This window comes from Dermacentor andersoni, chromosome 1 (genome assembly GCF_023375885.2).
Source record: "Dermacentor andersoni chromosome 1, qqDerAnde1_hic_scaffold, whole genome shotgun sequence".
Lineage (NCBI taxonomy): Eukaryota > Metazoa > Arthropoda > Arachnida > Ixodida > Ixodidae > Dermacentor > Dermacentor andersoni.
In genome coordinates this window covers 42,212,988-42,237,239 of record NC_092814.1, presented here as the reverse complement: position 1 = coordinate 42,237,239, position 24,252 = coordinate 42,212,988, and the positions used below count along the sequence as shown (strand labels likewise).

General features: G+C 46.5%; 1 protein-coding gene across 1 annotated transcript in view; it reads left to right on the top strand.

The window, feature by feature from the left end:
• Positions 1 to 295: 295 nt before the first annotated feature.
• LOC126545927 (mite allergen Lep d 7-like) overlaps positions 296 to 24,252 on the top strand; it is a 45,820-nt gene continuing 21,863 nt past the window's right edge. The window contains exons 1-2 of the mRNA XM_050193978.3: positions 296 to 403; positions 4,567 to 4,637. Of these exons, the coding sequence (XP_050049935.1) occupies positions 351 to 403; positions 4,567 to 4,637 (124 nt within the window). The 5' untranslated portion in view covers positions 296 to 350. The remainder of the gene's footprint in view (positions 404 to 4,566; positions 4,638 to 24,252) is intronic.

The window sequence follows — 24,252 nt, the reverse complement described above, 5'->3', positions numbered from 1 at the left end:
CAATGAAAAGAAGAAAAAAATTCTGTCACCAAATTTTCAGTTCCTCATTCGGTTGCCTCCCTCGCCGGATGTCCTTCGCAGCATCCGCTATGTATATCAGCACTAACTCACGAGCAAACAGGTAAGATCTTGACGTTGCGTGCCTGTTATCTTCCGGAAAACGCAGGCAACCCTTGATCGTCGTGTTCAGGCCCGGCGTGTCCGCCAAGGCCTCCCACACGTCGCGAAGACCGTGGGTTCCGGCACGGCTGGCGGTCTCACCCGGCAGATGGCTTCTTCCCATCTGACGCAGGGCCCGCGTTGGCCTCGCCCTCGCCGCTGTTCCCTATAAAGGCGGCTCGGCCCGCACGATGCGCCGCACGACGGCCGCCTGCTCATCTTCCACGGTCTGCAAGATTCTCCGGTGAGCACGTTTCGTCAAACCTCGCTGAAATCGCGGAGAGGCAGCGACCTGGTTGTGCGCGGGTAGCTATAGGCGATGAAGAGTATTAATCCGTTAGTCCAAAAGTGCGGGATGTGGAATGCGCTTCGTCATTTATGCGAGCAGCATGTGTCAGATCACAGCCTTGCGCGGGGCTTTCCATTCCCGGAGAAGAACGGCTAGTGTTGAACGCTCTTCCTCCCTTATTGTAAAGTAACCGTTTTCGATTTCTTCGATTTACAATGGTGCTGGGCTTTTAAGTGCGTGACCATGACCTTGTTGAGTTCTGAGCCATCTTTAGCGTGTTTGAATGCTAGGCGTGGGTGTCCTCCACGGTCTGCACGCACGGGTTTGCGGTTCGCTTTATACAAACCTCAACTACCACTCGCTATACGCCGCCAGTATATGGCTGACCCCCAACAAATTTTGAGCGGATATCACAGCTGCTTTATTTAGTGATAGGGTGGTATTGGCAAAAAAAAAAAAAAAAAAAAAAGAAGCGGCGTTGTTCATCTTGATTAACACCAACAGCGGATGGAAAGAAAATTAAGTTTGCTTATTTTATTTTTATTTATTCTTATTCATTTTTTATCTACTTTTATTGCTTTCTTTATTTTATTTTTTATGCTGGCCCTCCATATTCCATCTACTCTCGCTCTCCGTGCTAACAGGTTGGAAAGCTTCGCTGCCAGTTTTCGTAAATTACTAATTAACCCGCTTATAAAAAATGTGTAGTGATTCTTCGGAACGACCAGTAACAGGAGGATGACAGGCAAAAAAAGAAAGTGCAATCATAATTGTGTCAATAATATGTTGTAACCAGAATAGGCTAAATAAATAGTAGGTGTCTACTATACCAACTGCAACTTCAGTATGATTACATACTATAACAACCTGTTTATGTGATTCGCACGCACAAGTTATAAGTGGAGCGATATGTCGCAAAGCAAACTATTATAACGACGTATATCATCAAATGGCGCAGACGCTTAGCGATCAACTTTAAGGCATGTACTAACGCGAAGTGAGGGGGTCTACTCGAAGCGTCGAAGATTTTGTCAGTGACACTACCGCGTTTTTCTCCGCGACGCCATCGATTTTTTTTTTCTTTTAATGTGCTTTTGCCGCATAGCTTTATTTAGTGCACGTGCGTGCTCATCAGGGTAGATTAGGCAATTGTCATAAGCTGGTAAGACCTTTACGCTTTCTCATAGTAAACATTCTGGTCGGCATTCCGATCACGACGCTGTCCGTCCAAAGGTTCCCACGTGGAGCATCACGCGTGCTTAACGTGGAACAGTACCATGTTTTCCTGACTTTAATATTGCCCCCTCTGTATAACAGCGTCGAGATATGCCAGCTGGCTCCCAAAAGGATATATCGCTGCGCTACACGTGTTCAGAACTGTTTGCGAAACGTTATCGATTATTCCCTTTACGTGCAGGTACTATTGAATCTCGAGCATTTCCTTTGAGCGCTCACTGCAAGGCGCGTGCTCACTGGCCGTACTCCCAAAAGTTTTCATTCCTCAGAACTCTTGTGATTCGCCGGCCGCAAATCACAAAAGTTCCGAGTTCCATAGCGCGCAAGAGCGTTCATGGCTCCGGGCCACGTCCTCTTCGCAGAAGCGTTGTGGCCCAGATATTCGCCGGTCATACATGCACCATGGAAGGCCGGGCGCGTAGTAAGTCTTCGCATTCAGTGGCGACGATAGCGCTACCTCCTCGCTTTTTCTCGCGTCACGTATAACGTGCATAAGTACCGGCGGACGATTTGATCGATTGGCGACGAAAGAAATTATTGTTTTTATTTGGTTTTGGTCAACAAAAGTGAGAAATACGGACTGTCTGGTCCATTCTTTTCGCCATATGCGGCGGGGCGAAAGCTGATGTACAGGCCACACTTGACAATGCCTATAATGGACCGACAGGGGAGAAAGCCGCGGCAATGACGCCCATGCGAAAACAAAGGGCACACGTCTCCTTGGCCTCTGCTGAAGCGACCCGCGAGACACGTGCGACGCGTCTGCAGGTGTACTGGAAAGGACGGTAATAAAGGAGAGAAATAGGCAAGTGAACAGATCCTCCCGGATACCTTAGCGCAAGGAAAAGTGTTTCACAGACCCCTGTGCACGCGCTCATGTCCTTGCCATATACTTAATGAGTAACGGGGAGTTCGTGAGCCTATGCTCGGAAAATCAACTTCGCACGAAGCAAAACATGTTTCCTTTGGGGAGAAATTTTGTTTCCATACTCCCCTGTACTGTTTTCTTAAATGTTCCGTTTCCTTGCCACGATTTACACGCTTACTGTACAAATGACCACACCAAAGCGAAAAAAAAAAATTCACAACTGATGCGAATGTCTGAACGACACAAATTTTGAAAGAAGTCCAGTCCAGAATACGTTATGCACTACGCCTTTTCTTTCGGGATGATTCGAACGTTCTCCTGTGTTACGATGGCTGATCCGAATCAGTTGAGGCGCGGCGACATATCCCTCACAGTCAGGACAGTACGGCCGCGGTGTACAGCTGCGATGTCGGTGCATGAACTCTTTGTCTTCCATGGCATTCACAAATGTCATACGCACATTAGGAGCGCTACTGCGTGCAGTGAGCGCTTTAAATGCAGGTCAAGGGACGAATGAGAAGTTTTACGCATTGTACAGAAGGGTCTCGTGGATGACACTGTGGGAAGAAAAGGCCAGAAACGAACCAAAGACAAATCCCAAACCAAAAGTAACCAACATAAATAAACAAGGCTCTCGTACATTCGCTTTGGTGCGGCTGTTGTGGTTGAGAAGTATCATACGAATTTCTGATGATGCGAATACTCCTCGTGGTCCCGAGAAGGGCGTCTCATCGAGGTTCTACTGCCAACTCATTCATGCTATAGAACAGAGGCATTACTTTGACTCCTTACTGCTTCGGCATTATCGGTACCCTTGAGAGTTTAACATACTTTGTTCGCTTATATTTACGAGGACTTTCTTCTAACAATTAAATATTTTGCCAGTCCTAACAACGTCGTTTCTAACACCACAAAAGTTTTTTGGCCACTTCGGTCCTCTTGGCCGTACCACCATTATTTTTTTAACGTAGATGCCATCACGTACGCTTTACAGGAGCGTCATCTGGTTTATGAACGGTCACGAGCCTCCAAAGAAATTTCTTGTGAGTTGGCGCAGTGTGTACTCCATTTTTTCATTTATCTGCAACGCGTGCTGTGTTTCCTGCCCTAGTGCACCAGCAAGGCCAGATAGCAACATTATTGACCAATGCGTTTGACAGTTTGTTTTATATATGCCGTTGCGGAAGGGCTTGATTTCATTCGGTTGTAACCCGCGTCAACTCTGCGCGGACAGGTGGCTCTTCAGCTTTGCACCAACCGCTCGCGCTGCGAGAGCTCTGAGCTGAGTACTGCATCCATGTCGCTCGTGTTGGTTGCTGATGCACCAGTCCCGTATTTTAGTGGATGAAGTGCAATAAGATGACGTTGCTTGAACTAGTTAGCTGCAGGTTTAGGGTGATAACTTGGCGAGTTTAGTTACCTATTTTAGCGTTGAAAGACATCGCTCTGGCCTTGCAAGAGCGAGCTCTATGTTGAAATGCAGAGAAGGGAATCGGGGACCAGTTCTAGGAGCAGGAAGGGAACAAGGCGGGCCTTTGTGCTCAAAGACATTCGACTATGAACGATAGAATTTCGCATGACCGGTTCACTTTTGTAATAACGGCAAACTTGCAATAACAGTCACCTTAATTTAGCGATGTGCATGGTACTTGCTATGTTTGCAACATCTTGACTACTGTTGCATGTGATATTGTGTTGACATTTTTACTGTTGCTCCCTTCATCTTCGATCTTCCTGTACATATTGAACGTAATTGTACTAGTCCATTTTCCTTGGACTAAAAGTAAGGTCCACGTTTTAATAGTGATATGGCTTAAAGTTATACTCTAAATACTCTTGACCGAGCTCGGGCTACGTCACTGAGAGGAACGACTAAAATCCCCATTTCAACGCCGTTCGAAAAAAAAAAAGCACATCCTGTTAGATAACCGGCTGTCGAAGTGCATCGGCGAGGAAAAGTTTGCCGCACACTAACTATGTGATGTTGTTTTCTTTCCTGTGTGCCCCTCGCAAGAGCCATGTGGAAGTACACGGCGATGCTGCTGCTCTGGCTGCTGTGCCTCGTCGCTGCCGCTCCGGCGCAAAGTAAGCCGAACGTGGAGCCGATTGCGCACAACGCATGCGTACCGCGGCCGATGCTTGTTCGAGCACTATGCGAGCAGATCAGAAAGGGAATATAGCATAAACAATCTCAGTTCCGAGACAGGTTCAAAAGTCTGTTTCGCACAATCAGTCTGTTTCGCCAACAAAAGAAAAATACGGGGTGATAATTTTTAAGTTTCCCGAATTTTTTTTTTTAAAGATCGCCTGTGGCAGAGCGCATTTCTTGTCCTTGAGATGGATAAATAGAAATGGCGGACATTACTAGCGCGAGAAACTGAAACACATATTCCATTAATTAACAAGATTTCAGTAAATAACTTCTTAAATAATTACTTTGCGGCACGTATTGCAATTTAAAATTTTCAGCCGGTGAGTTCGCAAGACGTATCAAGTTTAAATGAATCTCCCGAATGGCACCTGTATTGAGATATTTCCCAAAGTGTGGAACAAAATACATGGCCTTCCCATGGCAGTCACTTTCGTGCTTTAATGTATAAAAGACGTTTTGTTAAAGAAGTGGAACAGTACATTTTTACTTCGAGTTTGATGACGCGTATCTCTAAGCTGGTGTCAGTCTGGAAGTTTATTCCAAGTGGATACGTCTTGCAAACTCGTCGGCTACAAATAAGAAATTGCAGTATGTGCCACAAAGTAAATAATTAAGAACCTAATTAGGGATTTTTTTTTATTAATTGAATACGTGTTCTGATTTCTCGTGCAAGTAATGTTCGCCTGTCTGAATATTCCAGCTCAAGGACTAGAATTATGTTATCTGCAACAGGCAACGTTTAAAAATTCCGGAAAACTTAAAAATGGTCACCCCGTATAATGTACAAACAAACAAACAAACCAACAAACAAACAAACAAACAAATTAACTAACTAAGGAGCTGATGCATAGTGTACCAACGAAGGGAAGCAATTGTTATTGGAAGTCATTTTGCGCAGTCAAAAAATTTTTGTTTGTTTTGTCACCGCGTCAACAGCCAGCTAAAATCAATAAACAGAGGTAAGTTTTTGACAAGACAGTCTTGAAAAAAACATGTCATCATGATTTTTTTTTTTCTTCAACGGTCTAGCCAGCGATGCGACCACTGTCGCGCACATTCGTCCCTCGCCGAAGTACTGGCAGAGCGCGGGTAGCCACGGCTGCTTGTGACACGACTGTCGTCGACGGCGGTGCGCTCGCCGTACTTTTCCTTGTCTCGGTGCTCCTAATTAATAAACACATCTGTTGGGGCTACGTACATTTCGATTTCTTCGTAAGTGGGGAAGTCATCGCCAGCAGGTGCGCCGTTCCCTGCTTTGTTTAATCGCACGTGGTATCGTAAATTACGCAGCCACACACCATGCGAGGTAAGCATCTCGCCGTGCACTGTATGAACGTAAAATCGACGTTAGCGATTCTAACAGTTAGCGATACCTAACGTTAGCGATACCTAACAAAATTTTATGTGAAATTGCAGTCATTGTAATTACGCGAATACAACGCAACCGCAAATTTAACGCAAAAGGGAACTTTATACTATGTTCGCAAAATTAGAAATGAAAAAAAAAAGGAACTGTGCGTTTTTAACACGAAACATTGATGCAACAGTTTTTTCGACGGTAGTATTACTCAAGCTTATCCGAGGAAACCCCCGCGGTATCCTCTGAGAGAGAGAGAAACTTTATTGCAATTGTAAAGATATTTGAAGGAGGGGTGGTCGGAGCCTCTCAGTCCAGGGCCCCACTGGCCTCTGCCGCCTGCCTGACCTGGCTAATTAAGGACTTTTGTCCTGCCAGGTCGGAGCGGGCGAGCTGTGCCTCCCACTGCTCCATTGTCCTACTGGTATTTGGCCTATGGGGGTGCTTAGTGCACTCCCAGGTTATGTGTATTAGGGTAGGTATGCCACCGCACCAAGGACAGTTGGCCCTATAACGAGTGGGATACATGGCGTTTAGCAATTTTAAATGGGGGAACACCCCGGTCTGTATTTTACGCCAATCGGCGGCCTCTTCCCCGTTAAGTTGTGGGTGGGGCGGCGGGTATTTTCTGCGGACTCCACGTTGATGAGCAAGGATGTCTTTGGCATTTAAATTGGTGGAATTTTGTGAGGGATAGTGCGGGTGGTTGGGGTCAGAAGAGGACGCCGTCGCTCGGTTAGTGAACCCTCGAGCTAACGCGTTAGCCTTTTCGTTCCCCTGTACCCCCGCGTGGCCCGGGCACCAGAGTAGGCGATGATGGTGGTTGAAGGATTTGGGAATTATCGCGAGGCTAGCCGCAGTCACGTGCCCCTTGAGAAACATGCGACATGTCTCCTGGGAGTCCGTGACCACGACCGAGTCCCTTTGCGAACGCTCCGCGTGGGCGAGTGCGATCGCCACTGCTAATATTTCAGCCGAGGTGGGAGATCCTGCCGTGGCCGACGCGGTAATTTGCTGTTGGCTGATAGTGTTCACGACTGCCAGGGCGTACCTCCTTTGGTAGCGCTGCCCGGTCGCCTCTGCATACAGAGCTGCGTCCGTGTAGTACGTGTTGTACCTATGGTTATTAGAGTACGCTGATTGAATGTGTTGTGCGCGTGCTTTGCGCCTTTCTTTGTTGTACTCGGGATGCATATTCTTTGGAATTGGGGCTACTGTAATTTTGGATCTCATCGAAAGAGGGAGAGGCACGGCCTGCTGTGTGAGATAAATGGGGTATGCTGGGATATTCAGTCTAGCCAATATTGCCCTACCAGTTTTTGTGAAGCTGAGGCGCTCCCTCTGTCGCATCAGGGTGGCTTGCCTCAGTTCGTCGAAAGTATTGTGCACTCCTAAAGCTAACATGAGCTCCGTTGAAGTACATTTAGGCAGGCCCAGAGCAGCTTTGAAAGCGGTTCGGATTATTGTGTTAGCCTGCTTTTCCTCCTCCCTGTTCAGGATTTGGTACGGTAAGCCATACGTTATTCGGCTAACCACTAAGGCCTGTACGAGCCTTAGGGTATCGTCCTCTCGCATTCCCGCTTTTCGATACGTCACGCGACGTATCATTTGGGCTATGTTGTTGGCTGTGCATTTGAGGGTCTTGAGTGTCTGTACTGCTCTCCCATCGCTCTGAAGCCACAAACCCAGGACTCGCATCGTGGGTACCTCTCGGACTGATTGGCCCTCAACCACGATGTTAATGGATCCTCTGGATTTGTAGCCTTTCGCGTGTATCCGGATAACCTCAGATTTTTCGGGTGCGCACTTCAGGCCACTCCATCTAGAAAACTTCTCCACCGCTAATACTGCGCTTTGGAGCGTATATTCCTAATCCCCTAGTGAACCTCTGCTCGTCCATAGCGTGATGTCGTCCGCGTAGAGCGTGTAACCTAGGTCGGGTATCCGATCCAGATCGCGCGCGAGGCGACACATCGCCATGTTGAAGAGAAGAGGAGATAATATAGCTCCTTGAGGTGTTCCTTTGTCAGGCATTTTAAATAAATCCGAAGTTATTTGGCCTATACTGATGCTCGCCTCGCGGTTGGAAAGAAACGCTCTTAAGTAATTGTATGTGCGCTCACCACAACCCGCGAGTTCGAGTTCCTCCAATATTGCGGCGTGAGAGACGTTGTCGAAGGCTCCTTTCAGGTCTAGTGCTAGGACTAGTCTCTCGTCGCCGTACGGTATATTAGTTAGAATTTCGTCTCTAAGTAGGAGGAACGCGTCCTGGCAAGATAAACCCGTGCGAAATCCTATCATGGAATCCGGGAACCAGCTCCGCTCTTCCAGGTATCGCTGCAATCTGCTATGGATAACCCTTTCATAGAGCTTACCTAGGCAGGACGTGAGCGACACCGGCCGTAGTGTATCAATCGAGGGATTCTTTTTTGGTTTGGGGATCATGATTATTTTAGCCAATTTCCACTCTTGGGGCAAGTCTCCCTTGGCCCAGCACTCGCTATTAAACGTCTTTGTGATTTTCGCTAGGGCTACCGAATCCATGTTTCGAATCATTGCATTTGTGATCGAGTCTGGGCCCGGTGCCGAGTTTTTAACTGCGGATTGTGCCGCCTCATACACTTCCGCGTACGTTATATCTTCGTCTAATTTAGGGTTCGCCTCCCCCGCGTATTGTCTCCTCGCGTACGACGATCCCGTGGCAGGTGAGGGTCCTATGTACTTTTTCTGAAGCGCATGGACGAGATCTTGGTCTGTACCCTCGAAGTTGTCTGCTATAATTTGGAGCTTTTTGTTATTCTCAGTACGCGTGCTCATCGGGTCTAGCATGCTTCGTAGTATTCGCCACGTACTGGTCGTTCCAAGAGTTCCTGACAGGGTTCCACAGAACGTCGCCCACTCGTTTTTAGCGAGCTCGTTGGCATGGCCTTGGGCTTGCTCTGCCAAGAGAGCGATGCGTTGTCTCAGGTGTTTGTTTAGACGTTGCCTTTTCCACCTCTTGGCCAGTTTCCGCCTCTCTTCCCATAGGCTGACCAGGTGACAGTCTATCACCGGCACCTCCGCTGTACGCTCAATGGCTTTAGTGGTGTCCCCGTGTGCTCGTCGAAGGAATTCAGTCCATTCTCGCATGTTGGTCGGGGCTGTATCCGACTCCTCCAGCGCTCTCTGGAGTTCTCTATAACGAGGCCAGTCAGTTAATTTAGTCATTCCTAATCTTCTCCGTATGTTGGGCGTGGAGAGCGCTATTCGGATTATGTCGTGATCGCTTCCCAAATTTTCGTCAAAGGAAACCCATTGTGCGTCTCTGATGTTAATTGTAAAGGCACGGTCGGGCGCCGTGTCTCTGCTGACGCTGTTACCTGTGCGCGTCGGTTTGCCGATCTGATTGATTGCCCGTAAGCCCAAGGCCTTTGCGGTGCGCTCGAGTAGGAACCCTTTGGGCGACGTTTTCGCGTATCCCCATAGTATGTGGGGTGCATTGAAGTCACCCACTATCACCGCCTTATCCCTGGTGCCCGCTAAATCTTTTGTTGCTGAGAGAATGTGGGGTAGGTCGTCCCCTTTGCTTTTGGGAGGACTGTACAGATTTGTGATTAGTGTGTGTGCCTTACTTCGTTTCTTTGGCATCACACTGATAACAATGGAATTAGTCTCTCCCTCAGTTTGCGGAAGTGTTAATAATTGAGCGTTTATCGACTTGCTCACCAGCGTGGCGACCTTCGAATTTTGAGGATCGCTCAGAGTGTAGTATCCCTGCAGTTTGGCCGGCTTGGTCCCCACCTCCTGCAGACATATCACGTCCGGAGCGATTCCGGAGTTTTTGATAAACTGGTGGAACACTGCTGCTTTCCTGGAGAAGGAGCGGCATTTCCATTGCCATATCTCTAATTGGTCTGAATTTTGTATTCGTTGTGATTTCTTAGCGTGATTAGCCATGTTGCCCACTCTTATTTTAAGCCCGTGACGTTTCCGTGTCCGAGCCGTCGGATTCTGTTACGCAGTGGCTTATTTTAGTTTTTGCCGAACCCGCTCCTATAGCAAATGCGCGTTTTTTGGTGGGAACAGCCTTCGAGACTGCCTTAAGCTGTTCCGCCACGAATACCTTGTGTTTCTCGAAGTCCTTCGTGCATAGTTGTTGAAATTCCGTTAACCTTGGGGTAACTAACGTCATCATTTCGTGCATAAATATTTTCAAGTTTTCTGCGATCATTGTCTGGATCTGCGATGCCGTTATCTGCGAGTTTCTTGAGATTTGGGTTGTCGGAGACTGCGTGGAGACGGAGTTTATATCTGCCGCCGCTTTCGCTCTGGCTATTTCTTCAGACTGACGCGGTGTTTCCAGCTGTTGTATTGTGCTATTGAAGCGCGCCTCTAACTCTGACATTTGTTTCTCAAGTGATTGTCGTTTGCGTTCTTCTCCTGAGAGCTGTTCTCTTAGTCGCGCATTTTCCTTTTCCAATTTTTGAATACGCTTATCGTTTTCACCAGTATTCTGTTTTGGAGCAGTGGGAGAAACAACCCTCGCCCAGCTCACCTGCTGTTTTTTAGGCAGTGGCGAATTTGACCGCTGCGAAGCCCTGGAGCTGGAGGGGTCCCTCGAGGGGGTAGTGCTCTTCGCTCTGCTTCCGTGTGGAGATCTGGATCTCAATCGGTGCCGGTAGAAGTCCTCCTCTTCCATGGACTCGAACCAGCGCCCCGGTGCCTTTTTGGTGTTCTGTCCCGACCGCTCCCGCGCTCGAGGCTGGCGAGTCGTTCACGCGCTTGGCGGCAATCAGTTTGTTCGGGCACCGACGCGTCTCGTGCCCCGCAGCCCTGCACACGGCGCACTTCACTTCACATTCGTGTCCTTGTGGGGGTGGGTTTTCGAGTCCGCAGCCACGGCATATGTTCTTGGGGTTCGGACAAACGTCCGAGCGGTGTCCCTCTTGCATGCACTCCAGGCACATTTGGATTGTTGGCCTGTATTCCGTACACCGCATCTCTACTCCCATGTAGTACACGCATTTGGGGCGCGTGCCTCCCGAGAAAGTGAGGAGAGCGGTATTAGAGCTTCCTAGCATTCGGGCCCTTTCGATGGTGACTCCTTGGGTCCTGACTCGCAGGTGTTGCTGGAGATCTGCTGATTCAGTGTGTGCTGGGAATCCGTGCACCACCCCTTTGTAGCTATCATCTGGATCCGCTACGTACACGTTGAAGGGGTGTTGCTTGCCTCGCAGCTCCATGCTCGTGATTCGACGAATGACGTCCGCCACTTCCAGTGAAGATGTGGAGACGATGATGATATTTGTTCCCTCTCGGATTCGCAGTATGAAATCTTCTCCAGTGATTTTTCGATGGTTCGGTCCGTTTCCTGTGATTATCGTCCCGGTAGCCCGAATAATCGCTTGTGGTATTTCTGTTCTCAGATATTCCTTGAGCATTAGTCCTTTGTGGGGCTTCAGTATTATCTTGATGTCATTCTTCGGTAATGGTGGCAGAGGCTTCCCCTTCCTCGGGCGCATGTTGCGACGACCGATTTGCCCGTCTCCTTTCGCGCCGCCTGCTGATGGCTGTCCGTTTATGTTATTCCTGTTGTTGGGAGCCGTTTCCCTGTCGTTGCGCTTGACAGCATCTCGCTGTCGCCGCGATAGAACTAACTGCCAGCCGTCCATCGCCTGGTTGTGGGCGGCGATCTCTTGGCTTTTGCTAGTCCCCGCTTCGGAAATTATTCTTGTGTCCCCGTTTTCCTCCGCGTTGTTAACCGGATGCGGGGGTGTTATTTGGAGGTCCATGTCCTCTGATGTAGCCATCTCGTAGGCTCAGCAGAGGCGATACAGTTATTAAGTGGTGAGGCGGTCGCTCACGCGCTAAGCCTATCGAGGCCTAACGGGGCTTCCGCCGCTTCGAATTTTCAAAGTAGCGTGGAATGACGAAAAATTCACTCACGGACTTGAACTTGGTCTTGAAATGGAGCGTTTGTCGAGTGGAACCCGATAGGATAGTCGAGTCTGGTGCAGTTGACGAGTTTTCGGCTAAAACGTCGATAGTCGGCGTAACCCATGTGAATGAGCGTGCTCTGATGATGATGATGATGATGATGGCCTCATGTTATGGCTCATACCCACGCTGGGGGATTGGCTAAGAATTGCGTGCTGAAACGTTCACCTAATCTTTTGAAGTGCTACTTATTCGATGAGAAAAAAATATAACGAAAGAGAGATAAAAAAAAAAAATACGTACAAGAACAAACAAAATACAAGACAAAAGTTAAAAAGTTATTCGTTTTGTTGACTGAATGTAACTGCAAACGGCATCAAATACGTCCCTGTGGCTGGCCCCTGTAACTGACGCACCGAAAGATAGTATGATTTCTGGTGATAATATTAACCCTAATTTTGCGAACGGAAGTTCTAGGTGTCTTTTTCTTAACAATTTGTATCGTCGACATACCAAAAAATAATGATCTAGTGATTCTGTTTCTTGGCAGTATGGGCACAGAGGCGATAGCGTCAGACCAGTCCTGTGTAAATATAGGTTTAATGGAGGGACACGGCAGCGTAATCTCGTGATCGCTACTTCTGATTGTCTTGATGGACACCACTGGATCTTCCACGGAAATCTGAGGTGCTGATATTCTGTCCATGTCGTTATTGATTCACTGACATCTCTATGAATTGAATATTTTCTATATCTGATTGCTGTTATGTGAGCCACCAAAGGAAGAACAGGCATTATAGGTCCACTCAGGGATGCTCGCGCTAATGCGTCTGCCATTTCATTTGAATGTAAGCCACAATGTCCAGGTACCCATAATAGTTTTAGAGAAGTCAACTGTGGAGGAACTAATGTTAGAAACGTTTTTATTGGTGGCGAATTGGGTGAAGCCGTAAGCGAAGTACAGACCGAAAGGGAATCTGTTATAATAACTGCGCTTATTGAGTTCGGCGGGAGTTTCCGAAGCGCTAAAAGAATTGCTAAAAGCTCGGCTTCAAAAACAGGTGTGAAATCTGGCAGTCTCAAGGAGAATGACCAGCCAAGCGGAAGCGAGAAGATGCCTACGCCCGCCTTTTCGTTGCTCACTGAAGCGTCTGTAGCTATTATGTTATTTGTTTGCACGTGCGCTAGGTAATCTTGCAACAGGTTATTTAAAAAAGTGGCAGATTGATACTTAGAGTTGGGGGGGAATATGTCATCAAAATCTATCTTAATATTCTGATGTGATTCGGTTGACGGAATTACCTCTCGAATGTTCACATTCAGGCTATCTAATTCTTTTTGAACAAATATGATCTGTGGAGTGTGAAATCGAGGCCAATGAGCAAGGAAGAAGGAATTTGGATCATCAATGAATGCGTATTCAGATCGTCTAAGCTGCAAGCTGTAAAATTTCAGAAAGGCTTGAACTGTTAAGATGCGAAATCTGCAGGGCAATGTTGGAAGGCGCGCTTCTTGGTAGATAACATTAATAGCCACAAACCTGGGGAGTCCCAGACATAGGCGTAGAGCTTCACGCTCCAAAAGAACCAGAGGCTTTATTTTATAAGCAGGGCCGCCTGAGAACAAGACACACCCAAATTCCAATATGGGACGCATATACATTTTATAAATCATCAACAGTGAATCCCTACGCAGTCCATATTTTCGGTTGCTCATTCTGCGCAGAATACCTAAAGCACGTTGTGCCTTACCCGCTACACTCTCTATGTGGGGACTCCAGTTGAGGTTTCCATTATATGTGATTCCCAAATATTTTAGAGACTCAACCTGTTGAATGGGTTTGTGTTTATAAGTAATAGAAATTGAAACCGGATCCATGACCGAGAACACTAAAATGGCACTTTTGCTTACATTTAATGACATACAAATTGTCTGAAGCCATACTTCTAGCATGCTCATGTAGCTTTGTAATTTTTGGTATAATGTGTTAATGTCAGTGTCGGCAGCAAAGAATGCAATGTCATCTGCATACACGTAAACGTGCACGTCCTGACAAGTGGGGATAGAGCTCATTAATATATTAAACAATATTGGGGATAGGACAGATCCTTGGGGAACTCCGCGAGTTTGTCTGAATTTAGACGAAGAACATCCGTCCTTAAAGCAATAAAATTCTCTTGATCGCAAAAGTTCTGCCACCCATGCGGTTATATAATAGGGAAAATTACGACGCTGCAGAATATCTAGCAGAATTGAATGTTCGACGCTGTCATAAGCTTTAGCTATATCTAATTTCATCAAAGCAGAATATTCTCTCCTTTTCCGGGCAAGTTGGATGCGGCTTTCTAAATCAGCATGGGCACACCATATTGAGCAATTAGCTCTAAAGCCTATTTGATTTGGACTTAATATTAAATTATCCGTCATCCAGATAGTAATGCGGCAGTGTAATACCCTCTCTATGAGTTTGACCATATTAGAAGTAAGAGAAATAGGTCTGATGTTTTCTATGTTATAACCTTGTCCTTGTTTTTTAGGTATCGGGATTACTTTAGCTACTTTCCAATCGTAAGGTATCCAGGCTTTCTGTAAGGAATAGTTTATAACGTTTAGAAGGTCTCCAGGAGATAGCTCAAATAAAATTTTTATCATGTGAACGGTAATTCCATCAGGACCAGGGGCTGACAATGGTAAGGTTCGAATCACTTGGGATAATTCTGGCAATGAAACTTCAGTATACACTAAGGATGGGGCTAATTTTTGCAAATTATACGACATCGATGACGTGAATCTACTCTCCAAGCCTTTAGCAAGGAGTTCGAGAGATTTTCTCATTTCATCGGGAGACAGATTGACATAATCAATATTAGCTGGCGATGGCAGAATTTTCCGAGATCTCATATACCTAAACAGCGGATTTTTGTTTTTAGATTTAGAAAGGAAATCATAGTGTTTCCTATCATAATCCTCTTTAGCTTTAGCAACTGTACGTTTAAAGACAGCAGCATAAAACTTGTAATCAGACCAATTTTTGGGGCACTGGTTGTAGAGGAGCTGCTTCCAAGCTGCCTGTCGGCGTCGGTGGTCTCGCGTGCAGTCTGCATTCCACCAAGGGTTATAAGATGTTTGCTTTGCAGATGTAACACTGAATTCAGCCTTTTTGTATGTTCTTTTAATTACCGCACAAAGTTTCATAGCCTTGGTGTCTTCCTGCTCTTCTGAATGAGAAGCCAAATGTACCTTAAGATCGGATTTAAATTTATTATAATCTACAAATACGCGTACCTGGGAGCACGATGGCGTAATCGGGCAAGCAATTTCAACCATTATTGGAAAGTGGTCACTGTTGGTTGCACAGTCCAAGGCTGTCCAGGATGAGTTAGTGAAGGACGAACTTACAAAACTTAAATCCAATGCGGAGCGGGACTGTTTACAAATATATGTAGGAATTCTAGAGTTCAGGCAAGTCAGATTATTATCTATTATCCAATCCCACAAGCGTTTGCCACATTGGTCAGTTCGAAAACCCCAGCACGTGTGATGGGAGTTGAAATCTCCAACCAGAATTTTGTCCTTACACCATGAAGTCACTGCTGAATTCAAACATCGAGTGTTCTGTACACCCGCCGGAAAGTATACGTTTACTAAAGAGAAAGGTAGACACCCTGGTATAGTTATATCTAATGCGAAAATTTCGCTTTCGGGGGACATATGTTTATATGAAATCTTTGCTTTAAGGCTAATTTTGTTATTGATGAAGAAAGCTAAACCTCCGCCCTTCGATGGACGGTCCAGTCGGAAAGAGCGATAGTTAGCCAATTGAAAGCATTGATGAGCTGAAAGCCATGTTTCTTGCAAAGCAATAATATCCGGGGAAAATTTCGATGATAGATACAATAAATCTGTTGCTGCGGAGTAAATTGATCGGCAATTCCAATGAAGAATTTTGAGGAGACCTATGGTTGCGTAAGTATGGACTCAGTAACTGCCTTACCTAAAATGTTTTCCTTTAATAAATCTTCCTTTGTAAGGCTGTCTTTCTGATACTTTTTTGTCTTTGCCTGAGTTAGAGTCGTAGCTTTTTTAGACAAAGGGGACCTACATCGTTTTAACGATCGAGGATCCATGTCCATTTCCTCTGCGCCCTCTGTGTTATCGTTGGAGCCTGTGCATTGGGTCTCGTTAACAGCGACAGGTGGGATTACAATTTGGGCATCTGGCGACGTGAAATTGGCGGTTACTTCCTCGTTTGAAGTACGTTGACACTCAGTAGTTCGAGAAGTTATACCAACTGCTGTTGTTGTTCCAAATATGTGCGCCATCTGGCTAGTTAGAATTTGTGTCAGGGACTCACAAAGGTTTCCAGCTAGGCGCTCCATAGATTTTTCCATTGCCCTTTCAATGGCATTAGCAATAGAATGTGAAAGAGACGTATCCGTTGCTGTCACCTGGCGGGCTGTGACGCCGGCGTAACCCTGTGTCCTAGAATGAATTTCCGCTACGGCTTCTCTACGCGAACAACGTCTTCGTTCAACGATTTCCAGAATTTCAATTTCCCGTGCCTTGGCTGAGCAATTAGAATAATCAGCAGAGTGCGCGTCATTGCAGAGGCAGCACCTTTCTTCCTTGCTCTTACACTCGCTAGCATTGTGCTCTTGTCCACAAATTCGGCACCTGGAAGCAGATCTACATCCTTTTACCGTGTGTCCGTAGCGCCAGCATTTCACACATTGGAGGGGACGAGGGGACAGAGGTTCCACTCTGTAGATTAGAGGCCATGCCTTTATCTCTGAGGGTCGATTTGACCCTGCAAATGTGGCTATGATCGACTCAGTAGGGATCCTGTTTTTCTCGACCACACGTCCACACCGATAAACTGAAATTACACCCGCGGGTGAAAGCATCTCTAATACCTCCGTCGGTGTCATGTTCACGTCGACGCCGCGGACAAGCCCTTTCACACATGCCAAGTGGGGAGGAATAAATGCGCTCACCGGATTGGCGGCAAACAGCGTACAGTTTAACAGGTCTTGTACACAGGACTGGTCTGCCGAAAAGCAGAGGACTCCACCTCTTCCAAACTGGCGGACCTCAGTGATGTTCTGGAAATGGGCCGTCACCGATCGCAATTCCGCCTGAATCGCTTTCGGATTCTTCATCCGTATGACTCCGTTATTGGTTGGAACGAGAGCCACAGGAACTGATGTGATGCCGTTTCGTAGAAACAGATCCACAGGTAACTCCTGCGGAGGAAGAGAAGCGGACCAGGGGAATGCCCCTGGCCCTGGCGAAGAAAAGGACATCTGCGTGGTCTGATTAGCTAAACAATAATGAGACTAGCTGAACTGTTGACAAGCGATAGAAGAAAAAAAAAATAACAGCTACTCAATTCTTGGCCAAAACCCTGCGAGGCAAGAACAGTCAGGCAAGAACAGGCCTTGGACCAGGACCAGGCGGGGCTCAGAGGAGAGGAGGAGCGTGCTCTGCCGGAACTTCTTCGTCTTCCTCTGAAGACTCTGGGGTGGAACTGTAGTGGAGGCACACCATTTACGAGAATCTCTTACCGAAAGGGCGAGCGAGACATCAGCTGCATACACGGTGGCCTCTCTGTGGAACGGTGATCAATACCAAATGGAAAACAAGGAACAGCGTCGATGCTGTATTAATGAAGCCTATGATTGACACATCGAGCAACCAAAGTACAATCCCTTCAACAGCAGATATATATACGTATCTTCATGACCGTTGCTGTGTATATTTGCTTTTGCAGGTAAAGAAGGCTTGCTCAATGCATTGTTCCTGGATGACCTCTAAAAAGGTCAACGTATCCGCCACAGCTGAAAGTTCGAAGCCATTGCCCGCACGTGTTCGCAGATGCACTTCGTGGTAGCGGATGGCGTATCGCGCTGTGCCCAGATGCGTGCGCGCACGGACAACGGTGTTCGGCGGTAGTGGATCAGAATCTCTAAAACGTAGCGATTTATTTCGCTCGATTCTATTCCTTTCTTATCCACCGCTCACGGCAGGCCGATCGTGATGAATGTCAAGGGGGTCTCGATAGGGTAGGGAGGGGCGCCGCTCTCCTATGCGTAAACGTATACGTACAGAGTGCCGATCGACTGCTGATTAAACGCGGAAAGGATCGGAATATAATCGGAATAGAATCGTTATATTGCAGTATAATTTGTAACTTGGCAAGTTGGTATGAGGTGTCATATAATGAAAACAGAGCGCCAACAGAGCCGTTAAGAAGGGCGAATAACAGGAGCTGGTGTTGTCGCCCTTCCTCATGTCCCTGTTCTGACCATGTCCTTTAGAGCGCAGTTCTTAGGCGCCCACTCCTGTGCTGAGCGTATACACTCTTAGGCAAAGTTACACCCTTTGGCTTGCCCCTTCTGCCACACAACAATAATCGTTATCTACCTTGATGCGTTTCCTTTCTTTAACGCTGCGAGCCCGGAACTTTCCAGCAATGAACGGCACGCGCGTTATCAGAAGGGGCACTCCAAAGGGTGTAAACTGTTCTATGCTGATAACGCGCGTGCCGTTCGTTACTGGAAAGTTCCGGGCTCGCAGCGTTAAAGAAAGGAAACGCATCAAGGCAGATAACGATTATTGTTGTGTGGCAGAAGGGGCAAGCCAAAGGGTGTAACTTTGCCTAAGAGTGTACGACATGGATGGATAGATGGATGGATGTATGTTATGAGCGTCCCCTTTGGAACGGGGCGGTGGGTTGCGCCACCAGGATCTTGCTATCATAGTGCCTAATGACCTGCCTAGGTTAATAAAAAAAAACACGATGAATTCCCATAACCAAACTTTCTGACCCCCTAATGTGAACTTTGTTTTAGTGCGTCCCCGTTTTTTTTTTTTTGTCGTTTCCCTACTTTGCTTCCACCAATCTTCCAATCGCCTCTTACTAATCAGACATGTTTACTTTCCCCCTGCTCTCGCTGAACCCAAGGACTTCAAGGATGCCAGAGGTGCCTAAATCGACCGCTGGGCAGATATATTCACATTCTAACAAAACCTTTGCCATCGTTTCCCTAGCTTTACCGCAGCAAGCACGGGCTTCTTCTTCCTTGTTGATCTCGATTTATATACGTGCGTGTTCTAAGGCATCCTGCTCTCGCTTCAAAAAGTAATGAGCTTTCCTTTGAGTTCTTGTAAATTGTTTCTTTCCTGATTTCGTTTTTCGTCTGAAGTAGTTGCTCATAGCAGGTTTCTTTCCCATTGCCGCACCCATGAGATTATCTCAGCCTCTCTGACTTCCCGCTTGACGTTCTTTGTTGCTGTGTTGCTTGACCTACAGGCCGCACACTTGCTGGTAAGCTTCCTAGTTATTTTCCTCCACTGTGAATCAATGTTTTGCCTGTACAGACACCTCAACACTCTCTGAGCCCATTTACTTTCTTCCATATTCCTCAGTCGTTCTTCATAATCAATTTTACTGTGAGCTTCCCTCACTGCAAAACTATTCCAGCTCATATCACGCTGCATAGCTTCATTTGTAGTCTTCCCGTAAGCGCCCAATGCGAGGCGTCCCACTGACCTTTAGTTGCCATCGAATCCTGATTGTACCCCTCACTTCAAGGAAACAACCGCATTTACAAAAGTAAGTCATAGAACCATTACACGTTTCCACATACCCCCCGGAGCACCTGGTACCTATAGTATACCCATATCGCTCTGTTTTTCATTATGGCTGCATTTCTCTTCCCCTTTAATGTCATTGTTTTTTTCTGTGTTTCCATATATCTATTGCCTTCGTTTATCCATATACCAAGGTATATATATTCTTTTACCCGAGTTATTTCCTGGCCCTGTATTGCCACTGTCTGTTCACTGTTTTCTTTGAATACCATAACACCTGATTTTCAACGCTATATTTCAAACCTAATTCTCGCCTTCCTGTCCACAGATATCAGCCAGACGTTGCAAATCACTTTGCTTGTTAGCTAGCAACACAATGTCGTCCGCATAAAAAAAAATGGCTGTGGCTTAGCTAAGGTTAAGCCCAGGATACGAAGCATACTAGCCTTTATTTTAGTTGTTGAACCACTGTTTAGCCTGGTGAACTGCTGTTGCTTGGCTATATTTGGTTCGGCTAGTAGAAGAAACAACTCATGCGTTACTCTGCTTCGCCTTCAAGAGTGGAACGCGACAGCGTTCCCGTCGACCCGCCAAGGGGTGTAAGACAATGGGCTACGGCGCAGCGACTACGCGCCCCGCATTGGACGCGGTGAGCGTCGAGCAACGCAGCGTTCGGCGCGGCAACGAAATGTGCGCCTGAGCAAGCGACGCACGCCTGAGCCTTAGAAACAGCTCGTTTCTAAGGTACACCGCATTCACTAGAGGCGCTTTTGTACCGCTTCGAAGCATCGTACTCGTGGCTCAGTGGTAGCGTCTCCGTCTCACACTCCGGAGACCCTGGTTCGATTCCCACCCAGCCCATCTTGCAAGAGTTGAGCCAAAGCCACCTAGAAAAAGCGCAGCTGCTTATATACCGCCGCGACGCCGCGAGCGACGGCGCGAGTTGGAGCCCTGTTTCTCCTCTGTCGTGACGTCACGGTGTCACGTGGTATTGAAGACGACACCGCCGCGCCTGAGGAGCTGGGTTGAGCTCTAGTAATATGCTTCGCATAATGAACCTGGAATCTGCTGCTCTACTATTCTACCCAACTGCTTGTATGAGAGATTAAACCCGATATCACTTCCTTCTAGCGCCCTCTCCATCCTCACCATGTACGTCATAAACAGCAGTGGAGACAAAGGGCACCCCGACGGAAACAAGCGCTGGCGTGAGCTTCGGACCCCGTGCACATGCGCTACTTCGTCTGCGCCGCCGCCGCCGCCGCTAGAGAATGCGCTCCGCGCGAGCCACGCTTTCCAGTGTTTACGCTTTCTATCTGAACAATTAATTAATTATGGGGTTTTACGTGCCAAAACCACTTTCTGATTATGAGGCACGCCGTAGTGGAGGGCTCCGGAAATTTAGACCACCTGGGGTTCTTTAACGTGCACCTAAATCTAAGTACACGGGTGTTTTCGCATTTCGCCCCCATCGAAATGCAGCCGCCCTGGCCGGGATTCGATCCCGCGACCTCGTGCTCAGCAGCCTAACACCATAGCCACTGAGCAACCACGGCGGGTATATCTGAACAATGAGCGATGCAACCGGTGGAATTCAAAGCACCTAAATAGCCGTGCTCAAGTTTCACATTAGCGTGTATCGTAATGATCGGTGAATTGTTTTCACGATGAATCGTTACATCGTCTAGGCCCAGGACGGGCCCGTAACTTTTTGCGCGTATTCGCATCCCTCACCTTCTCGCGCTATCGCTTGCTCGCAGATCGAAGTGGATGATGTTGCGCCCGTTTGTTCGCAGCAGAGGCAGTATTAGTAGTGCGTTGGCTTTAATAGCGTGCTGGCGGCAAGCATCAGACGCAGATTTTTGAGCACCTCCGGCTGGTTTACTCATGGCAGGTGAATTGCTCAGTTTTTGTGTTAAGAAGCAAAGTTTACAGAAGGAAGAACAACAAATATTACCAATATGTAAATTCGAGGAAAGGTTATTAGAAAACGTTACTCCTAGGTATTTATAATTTTCAACTTCTTTTAACGCTGAAGCGGTCAATGTGTATTCATATATTAAAGGGCTTTTCTTGCAAGTAAAACGAAGGCAGACTGTTTTGTCTTTGTTGAAGGCCATGCTCGACCTATCACCAGTTCTTGCATATTCTGTAAGTTTAGATTAAGTTCCGTCTGGTCATGTACTGAAGATATTTCCCGAAGCAAGACGCAGTCGTCCGCAAACAACCTAATTTGCGTACCTGGTGTAACAACGGTGACAATGTCATTTATGTAGAGTAGAAACAGCGATGGCCCCAGGACGCTACCCTGGGGTACACCGGATGTTACGGGAAGACAGCTGGAGTTTTTACCTTCAATTGAGACAAACTGCACACGATCCGAAAGCTAAGCTGCTATCCAAGAAACTATAATATTAGGAAGATTATTAACTAAGTTTTTGAATCAGTTTGTAATGAACTACTCTGTCGAATGCCTTTATGAAATCTAAAAAAAGAGCGTCAATTTGACCGTTAATATCTACGGTTTTTGCGAATGTATGAACTGCAGTTAACAGTTGTGTCGTAGATGAATAGCCTTTTCTAAAGCCATGCTGGTAATCTGTTAATATAGAATTTATTTCTCAAATTTTGGTAATATGGCTCGCGATGATATGCTCAATTAGTTTGCAGCATGACGAAGTTAATGAAATTGGGTGATAATTTTCTACCGACAAGGGATTGCCCTTTTAAAAAACTGGCACAGCTCGAGCTGCATCCTCCAGTCGTCTGGCACTTGAGCAGATAGCAAAGAATCTCTAAACTGTATAAAAAGAAATCTACGTCAGCACATATCGGCGATGAAAGCCCGACCGCCGCGATAACGGGTGCCAAATAGAGCGATTCGCTTTCCAAGGTAAATGTGAGGTAGATCAGTTCACGGAGCCGTCCGTAGAAAGTTGAGAGCTAGACTGAACAGAAACTTGTGCTCGGTATGTAAATATTCAATGGATTTTGATTCTTTTTGGTTCTGAAGAATATATCGAATCTAAGGAGAAGCTTTCTATATACACGAAGCTTTCGATTTTAAATAGTTCTTGATATTCAATTCGAAAATGTGTTACTCGAAATTGTGTTACTCGAAATTTTGTAATATAATAATTTGAACTAAATATCAGGCCTAGTCTGGTAACAAGATCCTCCCTGCAAGGACTCATGCATAAGGTCTCTTCTTCGCGACGGCTTCCATTGCCTTCTGTTTCCTGTGTAGTATTGACATCTACCTCGCCTTTTGCGGCGAAAGCTGTATATGACTAACCTTCCGTAGTTTTTTCGGCCACCTCTCCTTCTTTCTCTTGAATAAAACCTCTATCTACCGAGCTCTGTTCCGAGTGAACACGCGTATTTTGTGTTCCAGGCGGCTTGCTGCACCGCAAGGCGGCCGCTGGGTGAGCGGAAAATAGCTGAGCGGTTGAGCGGTGAGCTGGGTGAGCGTGCGGAAAATAAATTTCAGGCAACTGACTAACAAAAGGTGCTCGCAAATCTTGAGATGTCTGACACGCCTTGGTGGAACTCGCAGGTTTTACCTTGAGAAAGGGACGCTAGAAGAGGACGCTAATCTGGATTGGTAAACTATACATAACTTGTGGAATACCAAAAGCGTCAGTCTTAGCGTGAGTGGGGCCTTGGTAAGTCGCAATAAAAGATGGGCTTGAAGTTGCCATCTCTTTATGACGTCATGATATGCGGAGAACGTCTGCATGAGACCAGTTAATAGTATGATTATCGATAAGCAAGCATTATATAGCACTTTAAAGAACCAAGGACTTAAGCTATATTGAGCTTTGAGAACTTATTTCTGAATGAAAGCGGCCGAAACATTCGAAAACACTTTGAAATGCGTGACGACATGCTAAAGTACCGGCTCTGTGAATCGGACGAAAAAAAAAATGGCGCCTCATTTTCTCCGTTATAAACAACATATCTCCTTCAAGTAAACGCAAATCGATTGTTGAAAAATGCTTCATCAGGCAACTAATTTAGCGTTGCTATTTAGTGTCATTTACTGAAATTAGATGTTGTTCATCTTTATCAGAGTAACAGCATTTTATAGGTCCATCGGGCCGAGTGATATGTTACGGTGTTCCATTATTTGGCTGTGTTGTGGTGGTGGGAGTTTAGCAACAGGCTTGTTGTTTAGCCTGGCGATCAAGGCCTGCAATTGCTCCGCCCGAGCGTTTCTTATAGAATCACTGTGGTGTTTCACCACATGTCTATCAGACCAGTCTCTCTTAAGAATTCAATAAGGAGACGCGAAGTTTCTTTGCGGGCTATAACTGGTTCTTCGGGGAACACAAGGTGTTGCAGACACGTATGTGGAAGGTTCTTTTGTTGCAGATTTTTCAGGAGAGTATCCCTTTCGGCTATGTCGTGGTCACACAAAGCGCTGTTACATTTCAGCTGCCAGCAGGTGTTCACAGGTGTCGCTATTTGGAGTATACAGTGAATTGTCTCCACCGGCAATCTGTATCACATGTTCTAAGAGGGATACAAGTGAGCACCTCTCTCTCTCTCTCTCTCTCTCTCTCTCTCTTGCTTTTGTAGTAATATTCCTTGCGCAGAGAAATATTCGGTTTTCGATTCAGTATTAGAACCCATATTTTGTTTTTCGAAAATTTGAAAATTTTGATATTTGAACAGACTTA